Genomic DNA, 23,785 nt, shown 5'->3' with positions numbered 1-23,785 from the left:
CTTAAACACATTGAGTGATGCAAAATTTAATTTCAAGATGAAAAGCAGTGTTACACAGAACTGTTGCACCTGTAATTATACCCATCAGTGGTGTCATAATCTACTGACACACCCTACATCACTGCAGCAAGAAAAGGACTTCATCCATTGGGGTAAACAAAACAAGACTTTCAGCTGAGGTTATTCGTTGATAAATGTACAACTATCGCAATCTAAATACACAGAAAGGATCAATACTACATTACCTCACTCTCAGAAAACAGAGCTGGCCATCTGTTTCGGAACTCTGTGAAGGGCATGTCCTGAATGATTTCCTGTCTTCTATAGGCAAAGGTTCTTTCCATTTTCGTTTTGATCAGTTGATGGTTCTTCTTCTTCACCTCCAATAAAAGTGCTTGACGTTCTTCCTCAACACTTTCTTTAGTTTCGCCTGTAGGATAATCAGGACAGTAATTGACTTCAGCTTTCTGTGGCTTCTTCAACTGGTTCGGACCTATGTTCGTGGTACCATGCTTTTCTTTCATAGCATTTATGCTCAACTCTGGGCAGCCAATGTTCCTCAGTCTAGTGCGGTAGTTGGCCATTTTGTACTTCAAGCTTATTTTCCAACCATAGTAACCAGAGACTGATCCTTGCTCATGACTGGCCTTCTGTAACTGAACCTCTACCTCATAACTGAACTGAGGTATTGGGAAGTTTGGGGCCATGGCTGTGATCTAAGGGATGAGACTGAAGATGTAGATTCGGGGGAGGAAAGTATTTCTGTGTCTGCTGTTGATGAAAAGGAAGAACCATCATCAGATTCTGAAGTGGAGCAGTATGGTGAGGGCTAGTGCCTGACCCATTTGGTAAGTAAATTACTTTAATTGTGCTCTTGTCTTTGAGTTCTGAAGTACAAGACAAGTTCACAAAATCATTGTCAAATTCAATGTCTCTGTACTGCAGTCTGAAATTTCCTGACAAGCCAAGGTGTCTTGTAATCTCTCCTTTAAGGTCCTCTACTGAATTTGGTATTCCAGTTGGAAGAGTCAATTTGGATGCGTTGTCTATTCCAAGTATGACTCTTAGGGTTGCAGTCATCTTGTATTCAATATGAGGTACGGTGTACATGTAACACAGACTGAACAGGACGAAAGTGAGTAACCAATAATCTGTGCATTGTCTCAAAAAGGTAGAGAGAACCTATTTTCTCAACCAGTTTCTTACTGCAAGTAATGTGACTCTACATAGGCCTAAACCTTTTTCTGCCAAAGTTAGAACAGTTTTAATTATTTAGTCAAATTTCTTTTATCTGTGTTCTTCTCGCTGGTCTGAAATAGGCAGGAATCAGGTGGAAAAATGTGATGAGACATACTTCCTGGCACCAAGCAATATCTGAATTAACATCTGCTGACAGTTGTTGGGTTGTTTGTGGACGTGATTTGACAGTGACCAGGCAACATCAGCACATTCCTGATGAAGCAGATTGATGAGTTTCAGCGCTAAATGCATTATGATTAATAACAGAATGTTTTTTCCCAAACTTAACATTTGATTGTTTATTTAGTCATGAAAATATAACGTCAGAATTACTTTTGATTTAAAACCAAGCTTTCAGGGACTTTAAAACCAAATTTGTGATCATTTTGTTAGTAATTTCTTTCAATTCCAAGTTTTGGTTTATTTGGGTTTCAGATTAAGCAATTTCAGCATTAGCAATAGTGTTTGTTTACACACTTATTGAGTATTGATAATTGACAAATAACAAAACTGTCATTTTTAGGTTAAGAATTTACAAATTACCAGTCACATGTACAAATCTTTTTAAGGACACCATTCGTATGGCTCCAACTTTGTAGTCAGCCAAAGGGTACTGGTCAGCAAGCTCCTTCAAATCAACCAATGCCAGCTCTCGTGTTGGATGCAACTCGTAGGCTCTGTAGTGCTCCCTATACCATGAGCACGATTTTGATGAGACTCAAACCATCTTGTAGAATACATAGCTGAATTATTTCTGAGAATTCTGGCAGACCCCCACATGATCCATGCACAACTATCATGCCCTTTTTGTAGTTAATGCCATTAATGGTGACACTATGGGCAAGGTTTACAGCAGTGACTTCAGGGTACTTCTGAGTGAGGATATTCACAACATCCTCGTTTAGGACATCAATGGGGACCTTTGAGACTTGTACTACCTCCAATGAAGATTCTTCACTGTCAGGTATGAGCATATTATAGCCCACCATCAACTGATGTTGTTTTGCCATGACAAAGTTATGTTTCTGAAGTTCTTTGTATGCCTAACAATCTACTTAAAAAAGCTGTGTTTGGCCTTGAATCGCATGGTCCATAATGCTAGAAGAGGACCAAAGCATTTAATAATTTCTGGGTAATGTTCCAGAAAATGATGTTTTGGCAACAACGTTTTATCAGGAAAGACTGGTGCTCTGTGATTTTGCACTCCAAATATGCAATAGACTCTGCACTATGAATGGGGGCAACGACTAATTCCACAATATCCTTTAAATCCAAAATCACCTGCCATGCAGGTTCATCATTAGGAACAAGTTTTCCTACCATCAAAGGAAGTAATCTAAGGAGACACCAGTTTTCTTGAGCGTTGCCACCTATTGTTTGTTTCCTTTGGAAGGTTTGCGGTAACAAATGAGGGTGGTTTGTCTTATCCCTCCACTTGTATGGAAACAAACAAATGAGATTATTGATGTGATCAAGAGTGAATAACTTTTTAGACAGAAGCACAGCAAGGCACCGCGCTACTTCAACCGGAACTATGCCCTCGAAAAGATCATGCACAATGTCTGGGGGGTAACCACTAATGACATTAAAGTGAGATAGACTGTCAAAACACATTCTCTTAAAGCAGTTTACCCCTTCTTCCTGAGCTGTTGTGATGTGTAGCTGATGACCTTCTTTGTTTCTGCGCTGAAATGCTCCTGATTTCACTTCTTGCTCCTGAATGTCACTTCGCTGAGCTGTACAAAATCAACAGAAATACTTGCCTGAGAAACTCTCTACAAACCCGTTTAGTCCATGAGCCCCAAGGTTATCAGCAATAACACACTGTACTGTACTGTACTGTCTTGTAGCCAAATGCTTTGACATAATCACTTTTGCGCAACAATGCTAGGTAAATTGAGGACAAGACTGAGCTACTACCAGGATGTAAATTACCTAAAATCCAGTAAACTGCACAAAGTTTGTGATTCTTCCTTGACATTCCCAAGGGATTATACACTTCACTGTCGTCTATATACAGGCACAGGGAGATTCTTAAATCGTCAACTGAAAGAAACAGATTGTTCTTGTAATGTTCACCATCCTGAAAAGACAAATACTGCTGTTGATTTACAGAACAGGCTGTATGACTATCAACAACCTTATCAACTACATCATTACGCCTGAGTAGTTGTTGTAGAGACTTGAGTAAGAGGACATATTGAAAGGTTTTGTTGGACCTTGCATCAAGTACATATTCAACAGGTTCCACAACCTTAAAATGCTCCTTGTAGTATTGTTTAAGTTTGAAAGCTGAAGCTAGTGGACCATCCTTGGCTATTGCTTTTACCAAGGGATTATGAGTAGAAATAGCAATGCTCAGCTCATCAATTATTAACTGATCAACATGAAGGTCATGCTTTTTGAAAATATCAATCGCTGTACTGTTTGATATGGGCACTACAGCAGAGGTGAAAATAAAGTGAAATTATTCTAGGAACTCATCAATTGTTGAGCTTGGTACATGTGAGTAAATCTCCAATTTGAGAAGAACAGATGCCAATTTTGGAATAATTGATTCTTGCAGGTTCTCATTTTCTACATCTGTTTCAATTAAATTGCGAGAATCTAGACCTGAACCAATTTCTACAAGATCAGTGGGAAGTTCTTCAGATGAGTGATCGTCATTTATAGCACTACTTTTCAGTACTCCAACTTTAAAGTCTTTTACTGTGCAAGTGCCATGCTTCCTGCTCTTATGAGATTTGAAAGTAGCATATATATTAGTTTGAAAAGAACAATTCTTAAACACACAAGTGACAGTTTCATAGCGCTTCAAGTGGGTGTTGATATGAGAAAATCTACTAGATGATATGAGACTTCCTGGACACAAAAAGCATGTAAATGTTACAAGCTCTGCACTTATGGCAGGTAAAACATCAACATGACATCTACTTAAATGAGTTTTAAGAGCATTCCACGTTTTGAATGAGCATGGGCAGTCATAGGCTGTGTCTCAATTCAGCCGTTGTTAAATGGGATGGTCTAGCCTTCGGAGCATTTCCTGGTTACGTCACCAGATGTTCCCGCCCCTTACCCTCATGTCACGATTTCTGCTGCCCAGGCCCGCGAAAGTGACGATCTACACCACTTGATGTCGCCATTTTCCTTCTCTCTTTCTTCTTTTTCGAGTGCGCAAAGGATCTTGGGAGGCCGCGAAGGATAGTAGTGGTGCATCCTCCAAAAAGAGGGAAAAGAAGTAATGGTAATTGGCCTTCAAATGCGCCCTTCGAAGGCTGCAGACCCTGATTTGAGACACAGCCACTGACCAAAATGGCCGTATTTAAATTTATAGTGCTTCAGTAACTGGTACCTTGTAGATATATTTTCAGCACACTGTTTGCATCTCCACATTCATGACCTAAAGAAAGAGGTAAGTGTAAATGATCAACATTGATTGCTAGTTCTAAATTACAGCTATTGTTGCATTTGTACATTTCTGAGGCAATTGTTACTCTGTGTCCCAACATGTCTAAAGCAATCACAAGTAATGAACTTAATTAGACAAGTGAGAGATACTTACCACTACTGTTGAGCCGCTGGCTTTGCATACATTAACTGAGCCAGTCCCTGACACCACTTGGAAATCTGGAATTCACAGTTGATCACACAATGGCAAAAATATTTTTCCTAGAATGTAAGACCAGAATATGGAATTTTAGTGTTACAGTAATAAGATATAGCTTATAAACTTGCCAGTAAACAATACTACTTCCTTACACCATTTTCACCTGATGCAATTGTTGAATTTTAAAATTGAATCTTTATTAAAATTCTATTTAAGTTTTTTATTCCACTATCTTCACATGTCTGCTTTATCTTATTCCATCTCCCAATGAATTTGATTCCTACTTTAATGTTTAGGCTACTGTTTCTTTTTCATACACCTTGTAAACGAGAGGGCAACTATGTGGTATTTAAGAATACAGGTTGTTTTTTTTGTTTTGTTTTATTTAATAAAAACATGACAAATCACCAGAAGACCAACAAACGATAAATACATTACAAACACAACACACCATGTCACACTAAAAACAAACCAAAATAATAAAAGCAAAAACATAACCTATATCATCACAACATATATCAGCAGGCCTAACAACCTAAATAAGTAACACAGCATTAAAGGATATAAAGAAAGGAAATGCTTGATCCTACTTCATGTATTCAAATTAATGCAATTATTTTATGATAAACTTGACAAAACAACACAAATATTTCGAATTCAATACTTAATTTTTATTTTTTTTGCTTAAATACAAACTTATTACCAGCTTTCCACTTCAATAAACCTTTCCCACCTTTCTAAATGTTTTAATGTCACCATTTGTATTTGCAATATATCCTTCCAGAATAAAGTGACAGATAGTTAAATGCACAGCTTCATTGCATTACACATATTTTGATATTTTCTAACTGCCAGCCACATCAGCAAACACCATGCATTTCGTATGATATGTCGGGCCCGACGTAGATCACGGTAGTCTGAACCAAATTGGCAAACTTTATTACTCTTCACAGCATTGACAAAGGTTGCCTAGCCGCAAACTTTCTCATTTTACAGCTAAAAAAAAATAACGTTACATGAACTAGTGAAGTACAAGTACCTCAAATTAGTAATGTTTCTTAAATACAGTACTTGAGTAAATGTACGTAGTTACATTCCACCACTGGACATGCCTGCCTCTGCAACCAGGCTCCACTTTGGCCATGCTGGTTAGTGTTACAACAGTCAAAAATACTCATCACCTGATATAGTACATGGACCATTTTGATTAATATCATTTAATAATTCATGTACTTACTAGAAAATCGAAGAATGCTAATGATTGAAGAGAAAGCATTCATAAGGCAGTTGCAGTCAGAACTCCTCAAAATCGCGCATCTTCCAAGGCGTCCTCAGCCACACTGTGCATGTGCAAGAAAGTACGGCGTTTGGACAATCTTTATTCAATTCAACGCCTGCAGTGCGTTTTAAATAGCTTGATTCAATTCAGCACAATTTTGTAATCCCAATAACCTTAAAAAAATTATGAAATGCAAACAACATCCATGTTTCACATCTTAGAGTGGAATGTGTACCTCTAAATTATGCTTAAGACAAATCTCACAATTTCAGACGAATCCAATCGTGGATTTGGACAATCGTGACACCCCTGTGGACTACAGATAACAACTTTTGCCATTCATTATTCATGTCAAAATATTAAATCAGTCTAGAGACTGTATTTTAGCAAGTTGTTTTGAGATACAGTGATTTTATGTGTCTGAAGGAGGACTTGGGTCTTTTCATGGTCCATGGTAGGTGTATTCTTATGGTGAAACCAGTAAAGCTTTCCTGCAGCAAGCTACAACACACTGGGCACACCCAGCATCTCTTACTGACAGTACAAGAGGGATTGTCCAATGACAGCCTCTTACCTCACCTGTGCATAACATAGCTCCAAATCTCAGAAACAGTAAGACACAGTTGTTGACAAAAAAAATATCCTTTTCTGCTAACTGGATGATTAGATTGGAACGGACAGGTATCGTCTGTTCCAGAGTTTCTCCTGAAACGTAATGGCTTGAAATTTTAGGTAATACCCTTATAGCAAGAAGGTGTCGCCATCTGCTGGACAAAAGTTGGAACTTCTTTCTATCTAGTTTTAACTGTAGCAAGCACATGAAGAAATTGAATATTAATTATATTGATCCAGGAAAAAAAAAAATCGATTCTTGGATCATGAAAAAAATAGATATAGTTAAGCGAATCAGATGTTTTTTCGCGCCCCTACTTATGTGATTGGCCTCTGCAACGTGACACCTGGCTGCGTTTCTCCAAAAGCTGAGTCAGTTTCAACTTTTTTGCCGCAGCCGGCTGCAGTTTTTCTTGGAGCCCCCTGCAGCCAGCACAGCTGCAGCTAAACGGACTACGCTCATTAAAATGAATGAAAAAACCTGCATTTTCGCCGCACCTCCAGATTTCATCTGAATCCAGCCTAACTGGTACCACTATTTAATGGGTATAAACAGGTAAATTAAAAATGCTTTGCTTTGCATAGACAGATGGACAGGTATAAACTGTACTAGATGGTGCAACAATAAGAATATAGGCATCATCAATGTGATAGTGTATATTTAATAAACAAATGATTATGATGACATTTCGATGTAGAGTTCGAGTGTAGACCCTATAGTTACTAAACTAGGGATTATGATTGCTCACATTTGTTCAGCAAACAGCGTTGCCAACACAGTCAGAGATGGGAAAATGTGGATAAGGATCACAGAGACCACTCACTAACTAGTCTGGACCACTAGCTTGAGCATGGTCAGTGGACAGAACCTGAATTGGCTAGAACCCTTGTTGAATTAAAGGGACCCTACTGGGAGAAACTCAATAGCAATGGCAAGCAGCATTATTAAGATAAACTAAGCACAATAAACACCATAGACAGCTCGAGATTGGATGCCGATGTTTTACTTTCACTCACATTCCTGAACATTTTAAATCATTTTTGTACTGAATGTATACACTCTGTGTAAGTTTAAAAGTTAAAAATCCCGAAAAGGTCATGAACAGCTTTCTGTAGTTGGATGCAAGATCTACTATAAGCCAGCAAACTGCAGTCATACTCACACATTTAAGGTGGCACTCTTCTGTTTGCCCCAATTGTTAAAGCAAACAAAATACAAACCTTTCAGCCATGTGAGTGTTTCACAATCCTAGGCTGTGTTTACCAGTAATGGAAGAAGTACTTACTCTTACTCTTTTACTTAATAAAAGTAGCAGTAACACAGTGTAGAAATACTCTGTTACAAGTCAAAGTCCTGCATTCAAAATTTTACTAATGCTAAATTGCATTACAAAAGTATTTGCTTCAAAATGTACTTAAAGTACAAAAAAAAGTACTCATGATGTAGAATGACCCATTTCGGAATGATATAAAACGTAAATATATGGATTACATTAATCGATCAGTGAGCATCACTGGTGGAGCTAATTTAAACTACGTCATGCGCAGTCAGGAGGCTTTGTCCATAATTATACTCTATAATGTTTTTATTTGGTTACATTTTGTTTTAAAACTCTGAATCTGTCAGGTAAATGTAGTGGGGAAAACAGTACAGTAAACTCTGCTGAATTTGTAGTGGACTAACACTAAACTTCAAAATTTCACTGTACACTACTTGAGTAAGTGCATTTAGTGACATTTGCCCATTGTTACATACCTTTAGTATGTAACAACACAAATTACATTCAAAGTCAAATGTTCCCTAATCAATTTCTTTTGTCATGAAATGATAGAATAAATGATTTATTATCATTATTGAACTGTGTGGAGATGTTGCCATACCAACACTTTTGAGATGATGATGGCGACTTAACACAAAGACATACTGTTGGACTCTTCAGGTTTGTAACCTGACAATAAGGAATACTTTGAGCTACACACTTTGAGCTGTTTAATCGTTGTACTTATACTGTGAGTATGGTCTAGACCTACTCAAAGTGGAAAATGTCATGAGATGACTTTTGTTGTGAATTGGTGCTATACAAGTAAAGATTGATTGATTGATATATTTGTATTTGTCTCACAAGATGCACTGAATCTGCCTTGTTTTATAAATTGTCTGCATCCACAAAAGATAGGAAATGATGACTGAAAGCAACACAAGACATTTCACAGTCAAAAATTATTATCGTGTTAACATATCACAATACAAGTTACAAATATTAAACAGGCCCACCCATTATACGTACTTAAAATGAATAGTTTTACCATACACACACACACACACACACACACACACACACACACACACACAAACTTTTTCTATGTGAAAACGAGAAAATATTTTCTCCATAAGAATAGACCCAATTTCACCCAAATGACTGAAATAAAGTTATATGGTTGTGTTTTTGTACAGTAATCCGTGAGGTCCGGTGACCTTCTTCTTTTAACACATCCATGGCAGCGTCATAAAATAAAGGAAGTGCTTACTGAATGAAAAATTAACATCCGCCCTGAGTGCAGGATGTGTCATCACCATTTTTAACACAACGAAGTTACAAACCCTAAAAAAAAATACAAAAAGGCGTTTTTGACACTGTTGGGCCTAATACTGGCGTATAGGTGAGAAATGAAGCAAAACGACAGTTATTTTGACGTCACAGGACTTTAAAAAGTTCGGGCATAAATATAAACCTAACTTTATGTGATAAAGAGATATACAGCAGGCAGCTCGGGCGCTCATTCTCCCTGTCTGTTGATCTTTATTATGTCAGCCAAGGACGTTGTGTTTTAACGCATGTCCATTTGTTTGTTGATTGGTTTGTAAGCAGGATTACACAAAAACTACTAAACAAATTTTCACCAAACTTAGATGTAAGATGTATCTGGGGTCAGAATAGACCCCATTACTTTTGGTGCGAGCTGGATAAAGGGACAGATCCAGAAATGTTTCTTTCTTTCATTATGAGAGCATTATAGGGCGTTTTTCAATTATTTTTTCTCAGGGTATAATGCAAGGATCTTGATGAAAGAAATCAGGCGTATTTAGGTATCTATGAGTAAGTACTGTTTAATGCGGATGCAGATCCAAATAAAAACCCAAATAAAAATTTAGCAGATTTTTATATGCTTTATTTGATGTGGATCAGGCTTGATTGTATTAAATCGGACTGCTGGGCCTTGGCGGAGCTAAGCGCTCTACTGAGTGCCATAGTTTGATACTTTAGACAATATCACGTTATCTTAAACACACTTCAAACTTGGCCACTGTTGTCAAATTACTGTTAAAATTTCCAGCATTTGCTACAGGTATTTAATTAACTTTAATTAACTTACCTTCATAATCATAGATACAATTGAAGACATACATCTTGAAGCCCTTCTCTCACCTTCTCCTTGGTGCTGTCACAGCTTGAACAATGCATCATCATAGTTTGTTAGCTTTTTAAGGTCTTGAAGACATTGCTTGTGTCATATGTTGTCTGCAAACTGACTGGTGTCAGAAACTGGAAATGCACATGCTTACCGTCCTTAAACAGCTGTTGCTGTGACATTAGATTTTGTGTCTTATGGAACCCTTTCCCTAACCCTAACTTTTCTGCCATGACAGCATAACTTAACTTCTCATTTGGATCGCAGACTCTGATGGGTTACAGAATTTGATGTGAAATTGTACAACTTATGCAGCTAGCCAATTATATTTAGGTACACAATGGCGCCTGGGTCCGCCCACTTACTGCAGAAACAAAAAATGGCTCTCGAGCAAGCAGCAAGGAGAGCAATGATAGCAGTTGTGCACACGAGGATCACAGTCACTTGTTCGTATTCTATGTGTACTCAGTGCGTGGTTTTCTCCTCACAGGCTGCCATATTGCAAAAAAATTTGCATGTATGTCTGTTCTATAACGTAATGTTTGATACCTCTCATTTCAATTTGTTATGCTGCTATTTTTAGTTTGACATTTGACCAGAAGTTTTATGTATCGTTCCACACAATTGCCTCAAAAGTCATATTGCCAAAAATAGTGAAAAACAACTTTCAGGAGCATACACATCAGGCCGTGGTTTATGAGGTATAACAGTCATGAAATTTATCACAACTTGATTCATAGCAACATGTATGGAAAAAAATTAAAAACACACTTGTCTTTGTCTGTAGCCTTATACATAATATATATGCACATTTGTACCACACATTTCACAAATTTCAAGATATTTCACAACAACAGCACCAAAGAGCTTGATTGATTGATCCCTCAACCCCACTAATACATTCATTCATTCATTATTTTCCAGATATACTAATAATCTATTAATTACAGAAGTGAATAATTTACAATAAAATAACAATTTTAAAGTACATTTTTTTTCTTTCATACTACAACAATTCCATTCAGTCTCCACATCCATCTGTCACCTAAATCTTTTATGCAGGCTGTGGATTTCAGAAATTTCACACAGGAAGGAAAGGTTGTTATATTGTCTTCATGACTGAAAAACCTGTTACCTTGTAGTGTTCAACAAAGCAAGCAGCTTACTACGGCTGAAAAGCTTTTCTTCAGAAGCCCCCACCCCCCCATCCCCAACACGCACACACACACACACACTTTCAGCAAGTAATTCCTGCGCTTAGCTACAGCGTGTAAAAGAAACTGTACACCCAAACTCTGAGAACTCACAGTGGTATTAAAATCACAGACAAATAAAATCAGGTACTGCATCTCGAAGACCAAAAATGACGCAAAGTAAAGACTTGTGTTGTAAAACTAAACAATGTTAAAAAACCTCAACCAAAAAAATTGAGAAACCAGCACTGAACAATGCAACCATCTCACTGTATGACAACACCTTCTCAGATTGTGTTTTGGTTTGGTCCAAATTTAATACAAACAGATATACAAAGACCTTTTTGTAAGCTGAATTTTTCCTCGGCATCTGCATAAGCAAATTGCATCCACGCGTCATATGTGCCGACACTGGCCTTGCAGTGACCTTCAAACAGAGGCTTTTTTTTTTTTTTTTTAGCCCAATTCTATGTAGAAAAATTGGTTTTGCTTGTTCATTCATCATGCTGAATTTTATTCTTTTTTTACATTCTTTTTTTTTCTCTTTTTTTTGCTGATTGGATCTCACAAACTGCTGCTGTGTTTGACAGCTCACTTTCTTTCCCTCCATCTACTCAATGCAGTGACATGCACCTACCCCACACTATCAAATAATAAAACACATTTAAGAAAGTTATCATCACTTTACATTTTCTGTCACCAATTCTATATTTGCCTACCTGCTATACACTATGTACCACTCTCTTGCAGCAGTAGAGCTTATGTGGTATGAAGCAACCATTTTTTATTGGCCCCTATGTAGATTGTTATTTTGGAGTAACAGAAAGGACATTTGTTTCACAGAAACATGAAAGATATCAGCAATCTCCTCAGTGTCTCTCTAAATCTCTGTAACAAAATCCTATATGAACATTGTGTGCAAAATCTTTCCACTGCCACCCTGTCTTTGTTAGAGGAGCTTCTATAGGTCTTTGTTTTCTTCCTGGTACAAGGCGCCACATGTGCAACTGGAACACATGAACTGCTACAGAACGACACGGACTGAAGAAACAGAATGAGCCAAACCCAACATAGACAGTAAAAGCCAAGAAAACAACCAGAACATATCCAGATGAAATAGGAATCCATCTAAGGCATCATTCCAGAATTTTCTTGTCCATGGATTCTTTGCCATTGGTCCGCGAGTAAGGCTCAAAAGCAGAGGAGCTCAGGTAGCGGGCTGAAAGTTCCTGCAGGTTGCCAGCGAGCGAGCCAGCCATGGACAGGGGGTTGGAGGAAATGCGGGTGGCAACGCCACTGAGTAAGGAGGGCATGGGAAAGCTGAAGAGGCTGTGAGCTGCGGGTGAGCTCTGCAGGCCCGCAACTGTTCCTGAGCTTGTGACGATGGGTAGAGGAGGGCTGCTGCCTGCAGTGCCAGTGCTGCCGCCACTGCTGCTGCTGCTACTGCTGCCATTGCTAGCCATGGCTATGGAGGGAGGGCGGAGGGCAGAACCCAGCGTGCCACTGCCACAGTGGGGCAGGAGGCCTGGCAGGCCCGGAGGTGTCAGCAGCCGACCCTGCTCCAGCAGCCTTAGGACACTGCAGGTCGCTGCTGTTTCTGAAACCACTGAACGCAGCTCAGAGTCCTTCCCCTGGTCCTTCTTTTGCTTAGTTCGGCGGTTCTGGAACCAGACCTTCACCTGGAGGGGAACAAAGATATGAGATAGAGCCTAGAGACACGTGTGAAAACGTAATGTGTAATATATAGTTCATGTATCTTTGCCTGTAAGGGATATAAAATCTGAATTTAAAAAATATTACTTTGAGAAAATTATAGAATTATAGAAATAAGAAATTCACGTTAACTGAAGGTATGAGATTATAACCTGATATTCTTGGACATAACTGCACCATGACATATAGATCTATGATCTGATTGATTGCCTCCATAAGGATTTTGTTCTCAAATCAAAAGTAGCAATGCATCAGATCAGACTAATGCGTAGTAGTTATTTGTGCAGAGAAAGTATAAGGGTATAAAATCATGCATCTGTATGGGGAAATAAATGTTTACAAAGTACTGATATTGTATGGTACTGACATTAAAAACTCATTTGTTACCTGTTGAATAGTTGCATATTGCAATGATAATTTAAGGTTGTGACAAAATCCCACAGCACACTTTTTGTGAACCAGTGCCTTACACTACAATAGGTTCATGCATGGACCAAATAATAATATCTGTATTGTTTATTTGTTTGATTGCTTCTTGATTGTTATTGATATGTGGCAAACTTGTGGTAAGATATTTTTATTTAATGCTGAAAGTCTTAGTTGAGACTGACAAAAAATTAATCCCCCAATTAATTCTGATAAGTATTTGATTGTCTGAGTCAATTATAAATCAAAATTGTCGCATTTGCATTCCCTCAAAGTACAGTGATATTTTTTTTTCCGCCAACACAAAGAAGTCACCTTGGGCTCTGAGAGCTTGTGACAGTTTAGCATTTTTGCCCTATTTTCTGAAATTTTAGAGACTAAACTATAAATTATTTGTTTGGAAATCAAATGACAGCCTGAGATCTTCAGTCTACAGTAACTACACACATGAAAGGCACTAACACCCTGATTAACATTCACCTAAAGTTTGTTTCAGTGTTTCTGCAAATTTTCATTATCTCTACCTCAAAATACAAAATGGCCACCATTAGCCGTGCCTTTTATAACATACATCTTCCTTTAATGATCAACATTGTGTTGTCTGGCCCTGAAAATGTGGATTTAGCTTCCAGAATTTCACAGAATAGATAATAGAAATTTGGAAACCCAAAATTTGAAGTTGCCATTTTTAAAAGTGTAAGAAGCCTGTCACATTAATGTCTGGGAAAATAATGACTCTGATTGGTTATTTGTGTAGTTTCTGAAAATATCAAGATTTTCAATTCTGCTCTGTATTTGAATTAAAGATATTATTATTGCAACATATGTTTCAGAAATGTTGCTAAAGTTTCCGACCGTTATGAGATTTTGTGGGAAATGTCTACAGAATAATATTCAAGATGAAGAGGGATTGTCATTCCCTGTATTCGCATAATTAAGGATAGAAAAATAATCAGTCCTTAGTTTACTGTAGCAATAGCACTAACCTTGTTATTTAGTCATTCCAGTCATTTATCAACAGACCCATTTAGTTATACCTTCATATCCATTATTCTGTTTCAAAATCTTTTTTTTGGATTGAAATAATGTTAAAACGGAAACAAATACAGGCTTTTCTCTGAATTACCTGTAAGTCTCCTGTAATCACACCGGATTGCTTTCATATAGGACAAAATGTAGATTTACCAATCAACAACAAGCCTCCAGCTCTTTCCTATGGCTAGTCCAATCACATTTGAATTTTTTTTTCTCCGCTTCAGTAGGTGGTTTAACTCTTCACCAGCTGTTAACAACCATTTCATGCCCAGAGAAGAAGCCCTGCTGCTCAAGCCAATATTTTCTGTTTGCCGTGTAGAGACTGCTCAGAAGGAACATCTTGTTCATTTTAGAGGTTACATTTTCAGTGCAATGAAAGAACCAGGCCTACATGAAGCTGGTAGCTCAGACAAAGATGACTGGGTGTGCACACAGCAAATGGCCTTAATGTAACAACCTGTGAGTGCCAGGGAACAAAATGTTAATTTCACCATAATGTCATTAAAAGGACTTTCATCAGGACAAGAAGCAGATACTAGAAGAAAATCCTGAAGCCTTTGTCCTCTCTAAATAGGGAGCAAAGGTTGTTTTGTATGTTACATTTATGTGAGTAAAATAACATCTTCAGACACTTAATTAACTTGTTTTGAATTTATGTGAAAAAGAAAAGCTGCATTTGTGTTGCTCAAATGAAAAAGAGAAATATTAAAACATTTCAAATGCAAGAAGTTAAAGCAAATAAACAAGTCAGATTTACATAGCCGTTGACAAAAGAAGAGTGACCTTGTCGTACATCAACAAACAGATCAAAGTTGTCAGCTGTGTTGTTTTGTAAGAAAAGGTTGACCTTGAGTGGAGGTGTGCAAGAGTCCCATTGAAAGCTACAACACATTAGCACCGAAGACCAAGCCGATGGCACCGTTAGCTGTGTTGCACATTTTCAGAAATAAATAAATAGATGAATGAAACTTGAGCTGAAAATACACACAGTCAGATCACACGGTGACTTGCTTTTGAATGTGGTGTCAAACACAAATTTCCGATGCAGTTCACCCTGAGCGGACACTACATGACCTACTGCTGACCCCACACATACGACATGAGGAGGGAGTCTGCACTCTAATAGCAGCTTAAATTCTTGCAGCTTCAGGCAATAACATGGAACTCTATATAAGACACAACACTACATTGGATTTGCTCAAAAGGCCAACTGATTCAATCTTTAAAGGCATATATACAGTTAGAAATATTTCTGCTGGAAATTCCAGGTACAATCCTGATTAAATGTAAACCAGCGGACCACCCCAGCACTCATATTCAATTTACTGAATGAAAACCAGTCAGCACTCCTAAATTAATGGACTGGTCTCTGAATACTAACACTACAACAAGTATACGTTTTAATAATTAATGGTACCATGTTAACAGACCTATGTTTTTCATAATGACAAACACATAATTGTTTTTTCCATCTCAACTGACTCTGTAATTATATGAGTATGTGTCTCTAAATTATATGGACAAAAAAATTATTGTACTTTCAAAGTAAAAAAAAAATCTTTTTTTGTCTAAAACAGACTGTATTTGTGTCTGGTCTTACAAATGAATTATTAGATTAGTTTGATCATATTATCAAATTAATCTAATAATTAATTTGGGTATATCCACCTGTTGTAAAAAAGATGGTAACATGATTATCTGGAGTCAAAATATTTTAACACTTTGACACTAAAAGGGAATTACATTAAATTCACACTGCACATTATTCCTGTTTCCGTTTAAAATAACAATGTCCATTCTGTCTTCTTTTTTTTTTATCTAGCAAATACAAGTTCAATGCACACATACCTGAGTTTCAGACAGATTGAGCTGGCGGGCCAGTTCTGTCCGTTCCCTCCCCACTACATACTGGCATCTCTGAAACTCCATCTCTAACCGGTAGAGTTGTTCTGCAGTGAAAGAGGTGCGGGTTCGCTTGGGCCGGTCCAAATCCAAACCCTTTGGCAGGATGATTTCTCGGATAGAGCCTTTAGCATCTGCAACAATGAGCACTTTATATTAACAATGCTGAGGCTAAATCACAATTAGGACAGATTAACGTAATTTTATCATAGACTGGTATTACATGAGTAATTGCATTAACTATTATTATTATTATTACACATAGCACAGTCCTAAGGATTTTATTCACTATTTTTGTGTACATGGTGTACATTCACCATGTTGTACTTAGAGACAAATACTCTTAGTTTAAGTGATAGATTACATCTATGAGTTAACAACACGCTGCATTTCAGATCGTGAATTAGAAAAATATCAGTCCAGATTAAATCTCATGAAAAAAGATGGAGATGTCTTTAAATAGACATTTAAACATTTATATGCAAAGCGTTAACAAATGTTACACCTGATAAGTGAAAATTACATAACATATTAAATAAATATTGACCGAAATAATTTTTTGATTCCATATCGGTTAACTCATGTAATCCAAACCTATGTTACCACAATAGAAATAACAACAATGGATATCACTGTCAAATTATATTAAAATAAAAATTATATCGACATTATGTTTTAGGTAGTGAGGCTGCTGTGTCTCATTACCTCAGCATAACTAATCTTTTATATTCATGGTTTGTTTTCATACACTCTCAGTGTTGGACCAACATTGCATTAAGGAAATTACGGGCAACTGACACCCATACACACAATTTCACATGATTTCTTTTTACATGAAATATCTGTAAAACCAAACTCTACTTTTCACTGTTCAAATATTTATAATTTTAATTATGACTCATAAAGTTTAATGCATTATATAAAATATAAACCCTTCAGATGTTTCCTCCTTAAATGCATGACCTTGGGCACATTAAAATTTACCCAAGGACATTAAACATGTTTGAATAATTTAGTGCGATCAAATTTAATATTAACATTATGCAAGTGTGTAATCTGAAGAAAGATTTAGCTTGTCATAGTGTTTACAAACTAAAGACATCCCTGTGGTTATACAATATTATTTGATAACAATTAGCTATTTTTCAGAACCAATAACTTAGTTCTCTTACATTTTTATTGTCCTATACTATATTGTACTGAAGTCACAAAAATTCCCAGAGGTGATCGTCTTTTCTATAAATGGACTCCATAAATGAAAATTAAGCAATCAAATGAAAATTAATTAATTTTGAACTTTAACTTTAAAGTGTAAGCCTCCTAATTTAAAAATAAAATAGATGAACTGTTACCTTTTCTCTATGTATCATCTACCTCTGTCTGTCTGATGTTTCAAAGGCTTCATTTTTCAACTTTTGTTCTTAAAGACACACATTCATATTCCTGATTCTAAAATGCATCTAACAGATATTTCCACTCAAACGGATCTCAAGCAAAACAAACAAAAAGAAAAAAACGAGCCTTACCTCGGACTAGTATTCTCCGACAGTAGTCCGGGTCCCCCGTGCTCCCTCTGTTCTTCTCGCAGTTTTCCACGGTCCCAGAGGGGGAAAAGGAGTCCTGTTGCTCCTTGAGGAAGCTTTTGGACAAGCTGTCCTGGGAGTCCTTGTCATCTTTCCCCTTCTTAAGTCCGTTCTTCAGCCCCATCCCTTCCGTCTCTTGGTTGTACCTGACCTCCATGCTCAGTTTATCCTCTTGGACCTGCAGCTTGTCCGCCTCTTTTTTTCCTTTGTCAGGTGAAAAAAAAAAGAGATTGCGGAGAACACGACGCACCAGATTGTGTGGACAGTGTCGGTTTTACTTTCAAAACAGCACGTTTCAGCAAGCAAGGGTCAGCTATCTAATGTTTGGTGAAATACTTCTGTCGCCCAACCAAGGATCCCTATTACCACTGACCAAACTCCCTTGCCCAATGATCATGGACTTCTCAGTGAAACTCAACAGTAATTCAATACCCCCCTTTCCTCGTTACATAGACATCAGGCTGATAGATGATCTCCAAATAATCAGAGCCATGGATGTGCACTCGCTGTTTCAATTGATTACGGTAATTTTACTGCCTCCACATTTGCGTAACCTCATGAATACACTAAATTGTTTGGGGAAATAGATCAGGTTTTGATAAAGGGGTTTGCTCATCCCGTCCCCCTCAGTTTGCCTGCTCGCAGCCCTGAGAATCAAGACAAATGATTGGTTTTGTCTCGCAACCAAGCCTCCCTGAACCCCACATGAACGCACACAATCACAGGGGTACGACTCCTCCAGACCTCAAAAAAGTTCCCAGTTGCTTCATTCTTCTGTCCGCAGAAGAGAGCCAGACACTTCCCCCCCGCCCTCCTCCCCCACCCCCCCCGCCCCCCGACTTTTCACAGCGCATCTGATTGCTGCTGCATGTTAGTAAACTTTGATTCCATTTTTCCATTTGGCTGTCTCACCAATCAACAGAATTCTGCAATGTGCAAATCTAACCACTATGCTATTGTAGGCAAGAACCACTGGGAAAGAGTCAGAGAGAGGGAGCGAGAGAGACCAGATAAAAGAATAATGAACAAATCCATGTCGATCAGAATTTATGAAGGCAATGACCCAGCCAGTTTGAGCCCTGCAGCAACGCCGTGCTCTGCTTTAACTGGAATCGTGTCAAAGTTTCCTGTGTCGTCCTTTGTTCATTCAGAGAGCTACGCAGAGCAGCCCAGTGAGGTCCTGGCTGCTAATGCCACATTCTTCAGTATTCAAATGATTGCACCCCAGAAGCCACCTTCAACTCTCATAATCTTAACCTGCACATTTGAAAAAGACAAAAAAGGGGAACAAAACTTGTCATTAGTGCTTAGGCTACCTACACTCTCTCACTCACACATACCTCTGGAATGGCCCCCTACCTCTCTCCACCACTCGCCTTCAAGCCCACTACCCACCCACCCAACCACCAACTCTAAGCTATTTTCATTGTCAGTGCAACAATATCTCTGAACACAGCAGTGGCCAGTAATCCAATAAGACCATTGATTAGGTCACAATGATTCAATTCAAACCTGTGGCCTAGTGCAAGGAGCATTCTCTTGCCCTTCTTGTCACCTTAGCTGGCCAGAAGCCCTCTTCAAGCTGCCCCCCTCCCTGAGTGCCATTCATGCCTTTATGGGAAACAGAGAGGAAAAGGAATGAAAGATGGCAATTATCTAATTGGACTATTAACAAACAATTCTGCGAGTGTGGCTGCCCGGCAGCAGTCTGGGGGTGGGTTTAAGGGCTGCATGTTGGACTAACTTTATTCACTAAATGTTTGGGGGGCTGCTGCTGCTTAGAGTGCGGCGGAATCCATTGTTTGAGGAAGGTAAAAAGGAGGCTAAAAAGGGAACAACTAAAGGGACTCTGGACTTCTCAAGCTGTGGTGCAGAGCCCCAGCCTGGGAAATACATTGAGGATGCAGCGTCTTGGCCTCTCAGCTGCACACAATGGTTGAGTCACAACGGACTGTGCAAAGAATACTGCATGTATACTGTAAAGCAGCACGTAACACACATTTTCCCATGGTTACCCACTCACACTGTTCCAAGTGATGAGAATCAAAGTATTTATGGAATTTGAGTTTGTAGCCCAGTTAAATTAAAGTGCACATTCCTAATTACACCAGCCCTGTTAATGATGCACTCCAACCTATACTACATTGCAGTGAAAGGCATGTGGAAAATGTGAACTGTATATCAAACAGAAGAAACACCCACCTTATTTCTATTTCAGGCTTCACTTATATGATACTGTACATATAGGGAAGATCGGTTTCTGAGTTCTCACTTGTAGATGAGGGTCTCCTGCAGGAAGTGACCTGTTCCAGATGAGATCTGGTACACGCATAACAAAAGGTTCCATCATAGTCCCAGAAAGTGATCCTTTAGGCTCTTATCACAGCTGAAACAATTGTGCTGCTTTAAACACTATCTGAAATTGAAATTAGCAGTATTAAAATGGAGACATCCCAACACTAATTTGTTGGCTAACACCATAAGCAGCCATTATGCTGAACAGTCTTGAGGAAGATGTGCTGATGAGTGTTTTCCAGTGATTTCACAAGACAGACTGAATATGAAAAAGACAGCCTTTAGCTGGTGTCACTGAAGGCTGCTACACTTGTTTTTTGTGACCTTGTTCATTGTGTTCACTTGAAATAGCTGTCTTTGGAGAAACTGTAAAGACAGTAACTTAAAAATCAGTAAAATATAAATCAGGTGAATGCAACGGGTGATGATACAATGTGTTCTGTTGTCATCACATTATACAGGACATACTGGGTAGCATGTGAAACACAGGCATAATGTCAGCGAGTTACAGCAGGCCAGGAAGATGTCTACAATGGACCCAGCTTATGGCAGCTTCAGTAACAGCACAAAGTATGAGTTCACCATTTGCTAGTGTAGCCTAGCAGCTAACAGTAGCTACTCAGAACAGGTTTTTTTGGTTTTTTTTGACTGACCCCTTTTACATTTAAACAAGCAGGCTTTTCATGTGTTCCAACACTCATGTATAATTAGTGATGGTGTAATGCTCATTTGCTGATAAAAAAGCTCTACCATTGGCTCAAGCAAGCCAGCGTCATGATGTAAGACTGCAGTGGTCCCAGTAAATGTAGTGAAGGATATTCTTTGAAGATAATAACAGTTGGCTCTTAATTTCTTAATGGAAAGGATGGATTACTAATAATATGGCCACATCAGGGGACCTTTATTAAGATTTGCAATAATGCCATTTGAAAGTCTGACTCAAAAGTGAGTATGAATAGTTTTGACATCTTTTATATTAAGTCTTGGGCCACCGAGATGGATTTTTTCTTTTTTCTTTAAGATTCTGCAGTGGTCTGCAAAGGGCTCTAATACATTGTCAGCATAAAGTTATTTTTGGCCTAAGTTGCACATAATAAGCGACTTTTTCTTGTGTCTGTTTTTGCAAAGCTGTTCTGTAAATTACGTGTCATGTCCGTGCCTGCTTGTGTTTGCTTCTTATTGTATTGTTTGTCTTTGCTGCACTGTGATTTGTGCTGCTTTTGTTGCTGTCCATGTCTTTGTCCTGCTTTAAGTGTAATTTATATGCTGTACAAAGCTTTACACCTGGCCAGTGACCACAGACGAACACCACTGTGGTAAATACAATTCCCAGGTGTGTAACAGTTTTCAGGTGCTGACTACAACAGAACTCATGACATCATAACAATGTGATGTGTTGAAAACTTGTATGTTGAAATAAACATGTATGTAACGCCGTGATCCTCCCCTCTCACTGAAGTTAGAACACAGAGCAGAAACAAGAGACAGAGACAACATTCACCCTGTTACAACACACTGTACCATCAACAGACAAAGAACTAAAAACATTATATATATATATATATATATATATATATACATATATATATATATATATATATACATATATATATATATATATACGTATGCCTATTTTTTTTAAATTATCCTCATTATTAATTCGTAACTTCTGTATTTGCATTGTCTTTCTTTTTTTCTTTAAATAATCAGCAGAATCATCACCATCATCATCACCATCATCATTTCCACAGCAGTGGAAAACTGTTAGTTTAAGGTTAAAAAGTTACATCATGTTGCATCAAGTATGATCTTTTCCTAAAGCGAATCAAACAGTCCAAAAGTCATAATATGTGAACTGTTTGTCAGCAAGCTTTATTTTGAAAGTCAATTGAAATTCATTTATATATGTTCTATGTTTGTGCAGCAGGAAGGAGTTACACTTTCTTGTCATCATGCAACCCTGTGTTGTATAATGACAAATAAATCACATTGACCCTTGAAACTAGTAAGTAATGCATGGAACTAGATGTGAACAGTTTATGATGAAAGCCAATATAAGACATCTTTTTTTTTTTTTTTTTAAACCCATTTTTTTCCCCAGTGTTACTTAATTCATCATAAGTTTGTTTTGTGAATTTTGTGAGCTGTAGATTGTTAAAATCAAACCAATTCTTGAAGTTTCAGGTTTCAAGTTTCTGTTCCTTTTCCATCCAAATGTTGTCTCCAGTTCTTACCACAGCAAAATAAATTTGTGTCATCTGCAAATAAAGCTGTTTAGTATTTTTAAAAGCAAATATCAGCTGTGCCCAAAATAAACAACAATGGGCCTAACACAGAGCCTTTGGGAACCCCAGTGGTAACCAAAATATTTTGGATTCAAGTTATTGATCTGAACATACTGATAGAAATTCTTTAGTTAGCTACTGTACTCAACCAGGAGTGTTTAATGACTCTAAGATTCTCCAATATTAAACCATTGCCAGTAGTATGAAATATTTTTCAAGATATCACCCCCACTGTATGTTCATAATTTTTTGTTGCAGTTGATATTTCCTCCATCATTCCTCCAAGTAATTATGCAAGTTCTGAAATATCACAACAGTACATTAACGTTCACAATGAATTACCCATTGAAAACATTACACACAGACAGATCAGTATACAGATTTTTTTTGTCTAGAATTTCTTCTCTAATCAAAGAGTTTGCTTTTCTTCTGTTGGAAGTTGGAGTATTGCTGCTTCAGATTGTGTTCCAGCCACTCAAAAAGGATAATTACATATCAGCTGAGCATTATTTAATAGAGTTTCGCAATGGCCAAATCATCACAGGCCGGCGGTAAATCACCACCATTATCATCACTATTACAGTCATCATTTTAACACAACAAGGCTTCAGTGACATTCTTTAAATGCAGAACAGTGTGCTGTGCTGTAATGTGACCCCGCTCTGCCCAGTTTTTAGTATTTGAACACCGGAAATTAGAGTTGGTCTCTGAACACATTTAATGTCTGGTTGGAGATAAATGTGTATCAGGACATCAAATCAAACCTAAACTGCTCATGCCTGCTGAACAGAATGATGGGGTGAAACTTCAAGTCATTTCAGGGGAGGAAATGGTTACAGTTTTTGTTACAGCACCTGCTCAGATGCCAGCATGTTTTATTTATACTGCATTCTCTTCTGCTATGACTGTGGCACAGATACAAAGTCAATTAACACAGTCAAAGCAAACTGGAGAAATGACTATTAATGCCTACTGCAATTGCTATAAGTTTGCTCTTTGTGGTCCTATTATCAGGACCCAGGGCTACTTGGCATTTTGTGGCAAAGCCTTTTTGGTTCTCTAATAGAAGGTAGGTTGCTGTGGAGAGTGCAGGCCTTGGAGAGCCTTGATGTCTGAGCCACAACATGGTAACTCAAGATGAATGGTTACATTCAAAGCCCTGCTTTACGTTTACAAATGTGGTGATTATATTTCACAGTAAGAGC

General features: G+C 37.9%; 1 protein-coding gene across 1 annotated transcript in view; it reads right to left on the bottom strand.

The window, feature by feature from the left end:
- Positions 1-11,370: 11,370 nt before the first annotated feature.
- Positions 11,371-23,785, bottom strand: part of vax1 (ventral anterior homeobox 1) — a 30,576-nt gene continuing 18,161 nt past the window's right edge. The window contains exons 2-4 of the mRNA XM_084375143.1: positions 17,944-18,204; positions 16,364-16,551; positions 11,371-13,020 (exon numbers count right to left, since the gene is read on the bottom strand). Coding sequence (XP_084231269.1) covers positions 12,478-13,020; positions 16,364-16,551; positions 17,944-18,204 — 992 coding nt within the window. The 3' untranslated portion in view covers positions 11,371-12,477. The remainder of the gene's footprint in view (positions 13,021-16,363; positions 16,552-17,943; positions 18,205-23,785) is intronic.

This window comes from Pagrus pagrus, assembly GCF_965226575.1.
Source record: "Pagrus pagrus genome assembly, chromosome: 15".
Lineage (NCBI taxonomy): Eukaryota > Metazoa > Chordata > Actinopteri > Spariformes > Sparidae > Pagrus > Pagrus pagrus.
The sequence above is the reverse complement of the archived record's forward strand: the minus strand, read 5'-3'. Positions and strand labels throughout refer to the sequence as shown.